The following is a 9053-nucleotide window of genomic DNA, read 5'->3' as shown; positions in this document are numbered from 1 at the left end:
TGTGGAGACGCTAAAAGAAACATTCCATTTCTCCTGGGAGTGGCGGCCTCCAGCTTGAATTGTCCAGTGATGTGAATGCCTGATGGATGCATGTATGGGAATTCTTCCCACCTCAACTTTTCCTCCAAAAGGCCTCAGAATGCTTCAAATGAAGTTTTTCTGCTGTTGTCTAACAGTATGTGAAAATCTGCTATCATAAGTGGTGGGTGCTGTGTTTGATAATGTTATAACCTTCTGAAACCAAGAATCAACGTCTGATAAAGTAACTCTAGAATTACGGTGCATCAAGATCCGCTGAGGGAGGAGGATGGGATGGATGGATTGGTCAACCAAAGCATGACCATACTAGAACCTTAACCACACAGTTTGTGTATTCACTGCTCTGTCAAAAAACTTCACAGTCGACACTTCACTTCCTTGGGTCCACAGCACTACACCGGCCAGGTTTGGAGCTGATTGGAGGAGTATTTGTAGAGAAAATTGAAGGACAGACAGATGGAAGGATAGATAGCGATTTCTACATTTACTAGTAGGATGTTCATTGATGGTGAACATCTTCCTAACCTTAAAGAATCATATTTGAGTTCTTGACCTCTAATGAGTGCTATGGAGTCATTTTTATAGGAGGTCCTCATTTTGTTCATCTCGTGGTGATGTGATACACTATTGAACCAATGGATTCACCTCACTTCCTCTGATAAACAGGTGGCAGTAAACATGTTAAGCTGCCAACAGAGGCAGAGAGGAGGAACACTGCAGGACATAAACAATGCAGGATCTGTTTCTTTTTAATGTTTTATGAGGAAGGAAATGCATGCACACATTTATAAGGATCCACACAATGTATTTTGGTGAATAATGCTAAATGAAAACATAACTTTTGTTTATTTAGAAGAAATCTCCACAGGGCACCTTTAACAAAGTATGATGTTTCTTAACTTTAACAAAATACTTATTTTAACCCAGGCCATGACCCCTCCCTAAAATCAACCTATGTGTCTTTATATACATTGATCAGCCACAACAATAAAACCAGGTTACCAGTATTAATGATGTGGCTGAATGGTGAATAACCTAACCAAACCTCAACTATAGCAGTGTCACATCAAAAAACTGATTTGTAGCATTTTATAAGGTACAGACCAATGCTGATGGTTTGGTATGCTTGCTGCAAAATAGTTCATACAGAGCGTGCTCCAAACACACTGAGAGAAAAAGAGTTTCTACTGTTCCTTCGGATGGCGAGACATAAAAGGTGGGGGTCAGCATTCCATTACATATACAAATGGGGATAAGTTCAAATCCCGCCTATATTCGCACCTCCAGAAACCTGAGTAAAATGGGCTTACTTGTTGAATTGTCGGAAAGTTACAAAAATTGCAGTTTCCCCCCGATTCCAGTGTGGAAAAGATGTGGTGGGAGGGGGATTCAGATGCTGCTATGGCACAAAACAGAGGAAAACTGATGCTCTAATGCAGAATTAAGAGGCTGAGTGACACCACTCAAACTTGTTTCTGATTAGAGGAAATTGAAGTATTACAACTGAAGCCACTCTCTCCTCTTTCAGGCATGAAGGACTCAATTAATCTGCTCTATGATGGTTAAAAAGGTCACACATAGCCTACTGTAGGAATAAATTCAAAACCTTTATGTGAACATAACCAAAATCTATCTATCTCTCTATTGGCTGTTTTTCTGATGTTGTGATTATGTAAATTATTCAGATGCTACTTTCCCCTGCAGTCAAATATGAAGTGTGAAATCCTGGACAGCCCTCACCATGTATTTATCCCCTCTTGGAAGGATGCATTACCAAGTCTCCCTGTTTTATTTGCCGTATTTAACCAGGTTTTACAGATCAGGGCTCTGATATATAAAGATGCATCTGCTATTGTAGCTTTGTGAGTCTTCTGCCTCCATCTGCTGCCTGATTGACGCTTCTATTCACCTATAAGTGCTGCCTTCACAGCGCCTTTCCACAGCTTTTAATTTCAAATGGACATTTCGTTTTATAGCAATCCCTTTTGACTTGGTCCTTTCACTGCCAGTTGTAAGTAGAAATATAGAAATAAATGTGAAAATAATAACAGCATTTGTCCCCCTTTTTTTTCTTTCCCTCTCTCCTCTTAGCTGGAATCACAGTGTGACTGTATTACAGAAAAGGCTTTTCAGCAAGAAAAACATGTTTCCATTTCAAAAGGCAACAACAAGCAGGGCTCCTATCAGATTCATACATGCAGGAGAGGAGAAAAACTCATCCTTGTGTGCTATTACACACAAATAGATGTGCTTCTTTCAAATTATATCCACCTGTAAATTATCTGAGTTGGAATGTAGATAGGAAATACATTTGAAATTTAATTTTAAACCCCAAATTCCTGTTTTACCTTTCGTATTACAAGGGATGTGTATGAATTGAATGAATAACCTAAGGGCTAAAACTGCTGAATTGAATCTTTAATAGACTATATGGAGAACTCCTGAGTGCTGCTTCTGATTTCTCTCTTATACAAGTGATTAAGAAGGGAGCAACTTTAATCACTCAGCTCAGTCAAAATAAAACTGAGGCACTCAGTTACACAGTTTTTAAATGAGAATTAAGCAACTAATGAATGTAGTTGACTTGAGGTAACAGAAAGTCTTAATGTTTTAATCTTGACACATTGTAATGCCAGTTTACATGTTTCTGGTGAATCCAATGAGGAGCTGAAGATGGTATAATGTCGCACTGTGGGGTGACAGCTGCCTTTTGTGGCACATTGCCAGGACATGGTCAGATCAATGTGACTGTTGAACCTTTAAACCAAGAGCATTTGTTGGAAAAACTACAAGCATGTACACCATTCTTTAAAGAGGGATAACTGATGGTTTAAAAACAATTTATTCTCATGGAGAATTCATTTACACACCCTGATTATCCATCTGTTGCCTCAAGGCATCATTGTGCAGTTAGGTAAGTCAACAGCATGCTCAGTGAGGGAGATGTATTAATGACCCTGGTCAGTGTGTTTGCTGTACACTCACCAGCAATAATAGACACGGGGACCGTTTAAGGTCTAAAAGGGTGGAAGGAGCCTGACTGAGCGGTCCAGGTCTTTCCCCGCTGATAATGAGAACATGGCAGTTTTGGTTTCAGCCCTCTGGAGCCACAACACACGCGCGTGGTCTTTACAGAGTTAGAATTATTTCTTAACGCAAGAACTACTTCTATTAAGTATTTCTAACAGAATGCACAGCAATTGGAAAAGTGAAGTAGGCTGGAAGTGAGGAGCAGAGGAGAACTACATGTAGCTTGGTGTATTTGATTTCCTATGCAAAGACAGAGAACCGTGCAGAAAACGTGACGCCCATCTCATCTCTCTACCGCAACCAAGAGGAACGACTGCACGAGGTCCCGCAGAAAGAAAAAAAAAAAAACAACAACATAAAATGAAAACGAAGGTTCATGAAGTGAATTATAAAAAATCTGGAATCACCATATAAATAAACGTATGTGAACAGAAAGGTTGAGGATGCATCTTTGCACTGAGGCATCAGAGAAAGTCTGGATGGGGTCTGGAGGTGATCTTTTTGTTGTTACCCACCCACCCCCCCAAAAACTGGGTTGTTTTACATTAGCTGAGCTGCTGATGCGGTGAGAGGAATAAAACGCTGAGACCATGTTCAAAACTGCATGAAAAATTCTTGTTAAAAATAGTGAGCGAGAGCGACATTTTCACAGGCCTGCTTTCTTTTTTCTTTTTCTTTTTTTTTTTCCTTAGAAAATGACAAATTAATTCAATTTAAATTCATCTGTCTGCTGGATAAATATTTTTATTCTAAACTACAAAATACAACAGCCTGTAGAATTAATAAGGACATATTATCATGCAGGGGAACAAGCGCTTGGAATTACACTGTAGAGTTGATTGAAGTCAGTTGTTTTAATACATTAGCAGAGGACAATAAACTTCGAGTCGAGCTCTAACACTGTGTCCGCAACGTGCTAATCATTTCACATATCTAAACGGCACATTTTAAAATCACAAACGTATCTGTCCGCCTGGCGTGAGCATGTGTTAAGACCCCACTGAGTGTTAAATGCAATCAGTGAGTCCCATTAAGGTCTGAACCGGGAATCCACGTTCCTCCACAGCAGCCAGCGGCCCCCATTCCTCCCCCCCCTCCCTCCCTCCCTCCACCACCACTCAGCCCATGTTGATTAGCCGTGTAAATATGCAATAAGTTCTCTTTTTTCCAGGCTGAATGGAGGCGATAATGGGCCGTTATCTTATCCCGGGTGGGGAGGGGATGCTCGGCGTTGTTGACCCGCAGAGAGGGAGCTGCTGTCGGGGAGGAAACGCGCTGATCTGCTCCCCGCGGAGCAGCTATAGCGGAGGCTGGATAATGAGATGAACCGCAGATATAATACTCACCGGCTTCTGTCTCACATAGAAATATGGTTAATATTCATTTACCTATAGATGAGAGAGACCAATAAAAACCTTGATTACAGTTTGACGACACCTACACACACACACACACACACATATAAATCTACAGGTCAACAGGTTGTTTTATCATCTTTTACGAGCAATCCTGTAGTTTATACCCGGGGAATATTTATAGTGATGATAAATTAAGAATGAATAACAACTCAGATTCAGAGTAATAATAATAGACTCATATTTGTTCTCATATAGATCTGAGCTGTACATTATGACGTATATTTTATTTTATTCCTACATCTGTAGATTAGCTCAAAAAAATCAAAGAAACTAAATACCGGGCTCTACTGAGGCGGTCTGCTGACATGTCTGAAACTCTGCAACAAAACTGTAAACTGTCTTGAAATAACTCACTTTAGCACTTGACGCATTAAGTTGCCTGCGGGCTGTGAATTGCCGTTAAACAGGCCTGGCTTGTTATAGTCACCTCTAGAGAACATTTTCCTCTCTAAACCTATTGACAACAAATTAAAAAAAAAAATCCTCTGGTCCCACTGGTCCAGTATAATGTGAAGTTAATGAACTGGTTGATTAATTCCTGATTTTCGGGTGTAGTTTTTGTGCAGCTCTGTGAGTTGATGGTAGAAGGCCCGGTCCTCCCCCTCACTCTAAACACTGATAGAAATGTTTTCCATAGATTATGATGCCTTCACTGACGAGGAAATAATCGGATTACTCTGTAGGAAGACCCCCTGACCCAGCAACAGAGTTTCCAAAAGTCTACAAACAGTGCGGATTATCTTAATTGAATTAATTCGTAATACACAGATCTGCGGCCGTTCAGCAGCTGATCCCAGAGCAGCCCTGCTCCGCCGTGACGTCAGCAGGGTATAAAACCAGCCCTGCTCTCAGCTGGACCCATTAAAACCACCAGTCCGCATCCCCGAGTCGAGCTCGCGGAGTCGCGCTTGCAGGGAAGAAACGAGTCTAGAGTCAACATGACGCAATTTTAGGAAACTTTCCCCCGCGGAGAACGGAAATCTTTCCCCCGGCATTTTCTATTTTATCGCCGTTTTCACTTTTGCGACTTTTCCTCTCTCTCTCTCTCTCTCTCTCTCTCTCCTCTCCGAGCCGCACCGGTGTGATGCCCGCCGGGATGTTCAGCATAGACAGCATCCTGTCCGGCCGGCCGAGCTGCAAGGAGCCGCTCCTGCTGCACCGGAGCGGCCCGGTGGTTCTGTCCGCCGGCCTCACGGACTCTATCTACACCGACTACAACGGACTGTACTCGGCCACGTGCGGGCCTTCTCCTCCCGGTATTCAGTCTGTGAACGGGACCAGGATAGGATATAACGGCTACTATTACGGACAGCTGCAAGTCCAGGGCGCCGGAGGAGGGCCGCCGTGCTGCGGCTCCGTGCCCGGCCTCAGCCCGCAGCAGTGCCCCTGCATACCGGCAGGTAGGACAAGCAAACTCTTGTTCTCTTGATAGTTTTACCAAGTTAAGCTTCCAGTTTAGACGTGGAACTCCTCAGACAAGAAACTGACACCGAATTGATCTCAACTTTAAATGTTCAGATCTTGTTTTTTTTCTGAGTAGGTGAACAGTTACAGAAATGATGAAGTGGTACTTTAGTGAAAACTCTGTAAGAACAGTGGGTGAATTGTTGCAGCAGGCCTCATTCTGACCCCAAAATTTAAAAGAAAAACGATGCTTGATGATCTTTTCCGTCTGAATTTCCAGGACAAATTTTCTTTGGAAGATAAAATATTCTTTCTAAGCTATATGTGCACAACAGCGCAGTGAAAAGTTACTTAAAGTGTGAAGTGAAATGTGCACACGTTAAAGCCTGCTCCAAACACTCACATTTGATGTCAGGTGCCTGTGATATGTGCATCTTGTTGGTTGGGTGACGCCAGTGCCGCTGTGGCCTCAGTGTCCGGGGTGAATGTCACTGAGCGCCTCCATGTTGTTTTGTGTTTGAACTTAACCTACGAGGCTGTTTCAAGCTGGGGTTTTATGCACGAGCTAAACCCTGTGTCTACACACAGTTACAGATTATGGGAGAGATCGTTATTTTTAATGCATGAACTAAAATATTCACGTGCAGAAAAGACACAGACTTTCCAGTTTTCTGCTACGTTATGCATCAGTTGTAATCTGCAGCTCCACAGCCGAGGCCAGAGCTTCCACTGAACCACATTATTCACCAACACTGTTTATATCCGCTGGGGGAGTTTGATTGTTTCTCACCGTTTGAACTCACTCCGTCCCTCCGCCCCGCAGGCTACGACAGCCCAGGCTCGGTGCTGATCTCTCCGGTCCCCCACCAGATGATGTCCTACATGAACATGGGCAGCCTGTCGCGGACCGAGCTGCAGCTCCTCAACCAGCTGCACTGCCGCAGGAAGCGGAGGCACCGCACCATCTTCACCGACGAGCAGCTGGAGGCTCTGGAGGGCCTCTTCCAGGAGACCAAGTACCCGGACGTCGGCACCCGAGAGCAGCTGGCCCGCAAGGTGCACCTCCGAGAGGAGAAGGTCGAGGTCAGAGGCGCTTCAGCTTTTCTTACAGTTTGACAACAAAACAAAAACAATCTAATCGAACGCCATTTTAGCCAAATTTTTACTATTTAGTTTTTCTATGATTTCTTAATTTATTAAATCAACATTACACTAGTTTATTATTATTATTATTATTATTATTATTATTATTTCTTTATTATTGATATTATGGGGGTCCAATGTGTGCCGACCTATATACATTTTAGTAGGCTACATTTTCATATTTTATGTTTTCCGTCCGTTATGTTATTGCGGAAAAGTTACGGAAAAGTTTTAGTTCGGTTTTGTTTTTCTTTGTTACTCGTCATAATCTTCAAAAGCTCGTTTTTAAAATAATAAAAAAAAATAAAATAAGTAGAGCACAAATTTTTTTCGGACGAAACTTTAAATTGATTTAATTTTCTAAACTTTCAAACCTGTATCTGGAAACTGTTGTTTTTAATGTAGCTCGGCTTACAAAGCTTTCTGCAAAACCACAATTAACGGTAGCTGGCTAGGAATATATATATATATATATATATATATATATATATATATATATATATATATATATATATATATATATATATATTACAGAAATAAATTCAGTCAGTTCTTGGATAAAGTAGTGAGGCGCTCTGAGGAGGGAACAGGAACACATCAACACGTGACTTCTTAGTTCAATGAACGACGCAGACAGTCAACGTGATTGAAATAATTAACAGGCTGTTCTGTACAGAGCACAGAGTGTCATCTAACATAATACATGAATATAAATCCGTGCACCGCGAAGAGAAACGTCGACGTGATGGAGGAGGGTTAGGCTGAGGAATCATTTACTGTTTCATAAATGACTCAGACAGTTTTGGGGGCTTCATCAACAACATCGTTCTCAGTTGATTTTCTGTTGAAGGAAAATTAGATGAATGCACTCAGATGCTTTTATGACACTACAGATTCAGCTGGAGATGAAGTGAGTGGGTATCTGTTAGTTTGTTGTAAAGAGAGAAGCCATGACTGACTGACTGACTGACTGACTGACGACAAACTGCCAGGCTGTCATTAAAGGATAAAACTAACAAGAAAACAGGCTGAAAAAAAAAAAAAAACACGATACAAATATCTCGGCTTAATTGTGCTTTCTTATCATGTAGGTGTGGTTCAAAAACAGACGCGCTAAGTGGAGGAGGCAGAAAAGGTCTTCATCAGAGGAATCAGAGAACTCTCAGAAATGGAACAAATCCGCCAAAACGTCCGCGGAGAAAACCGAGGAGAGTAAAAGCGAGGTGGACTCGGACAGCTGATAATAACAGCGACCTAACACGGCCACATGTGTGTGTGTGTGTGTGTGTGTACATATAGTGGAACGTAATGTGGACTCGACGACATGCTGGTGGTGTGATGAAACGTGTTGCCATGTTGCACAGTTGTACATATCTACATTTTATTATTGATTCTGTGTCCGCTATTTATATTTAATTTAAGGGGGTTTTGTAATGTTAGGCACGGCCAGGGGACGTGACGCCCGGTGGACTGACTGAAATGTCTGAATATATCGTAATGTTATATGTGACATTTTTATGGATATTAAATGTTGTAATTCTGGTATTTTTCCGTTGTAACATTCTTGAGTGCGGCCGGCCAGCCGCAGGGGGAAACACTCACAGGCTGAGCTCAGAGCTGTCAGCAGGAATATACCGATGTTCTGTCATTTTATTTTGCAAAAATAAGAAAACCTACTTAAAAAGGCAACGACTATACATTAAAATATAAATGAAACATCGTAAACATGGTGTCTGATTTGATCATTTCTTTCTTTTAAAATACTTTTAAAATAGGATTGACGTGTGACTCGGGAGGGTTCCCGGTTTAAATGTAGATTCATCACAAAATTCGTCATTTCTAAAGCTCATAAATGATGCGTTGAAATCAGAAAATCGCGAGTTTTTAAAATAAGATTCGCGTGTTTAGTGTTAGGGCGAACATCATTTCCTTCCTTTTTTTTTGTTGTTGTTGTTGTTATTTTTCGTTAACTTTGTGAAAAACTGAAACTGCGGTATTTTTTTCCCCACTGAATATATC

The 9053-nt window shown here is 41.5% G+C and overlaps 1 protein-coding gene across 1 annotated transcript; it reads left to right on the top strand.

The window, feature by feature from the left end:
• Positions 1-5363: 5363 nt before the first annotated feature.
• gsc (goosecoid) lies at positions 5364-8759 on the top strand. Its single transcript, XM_018697700.2, has 3 exons — positions 5364-5887; positions 6715-6974; positions 8126-8759. Exons 1-3 carry the CDS (start codon positions 5572-5574, stop codon positions 8273-8275), a joined length of 726 nt encoding a protein of 241 aa, XP_018553216.1. The 5' UTR covers positions 5364-5571; the 3' UTR covers positions 8276-8759.
• The last annotated feature ends 294 nt before the right edge of the window (positions 8760-9053 follow it).

This window comes from Lates calcarifer, linkage group LG19 (assembly GCF_001640805.2).
Source record: "Lates calcarifer isolate ASB-BC8 linkage group LG19, TLL_Latcal_v3, whole genome shotgun sequence".
NCBI classification, from domain to species: Eukaryota; Metazoa; Chordata; class Actinopteri; family Centropomidae; genus Lates; species Lates calcarifer.
Note: the sequence above shows the minus strand (reverse complement) of the source record. Positions and strands in the feature narration are given on the sequence as shown.

What these genes read in the sequence shown, in the direction of transcription:
- gsc (XM_018697700.2), top strand. Translation starts at nt 5,572, where the DNA reads ATGCCCGCCGGGATGTTCAGCATAGACAGCATCCTGTCCGGCCGGCCG. An exon ending in GTGCCCCTGCATACCGGCAG is followed by an intron (nt 5,888 to 6,714) that starts GTAGGACAAGCA and finishes TCCGCCCCGCAG; the next exon opens with GCTACGACAGCCCAGGCTCG. An exon ending in TCCGAGAGGAGAAGGTCGAG is followed by an intron (nt 6,975 to 8,125) that starts GTCAGAGGCGCT and finishes CTTATCATGTAG; the next exon opens with GTGTGGTTCAAAAACAGACG.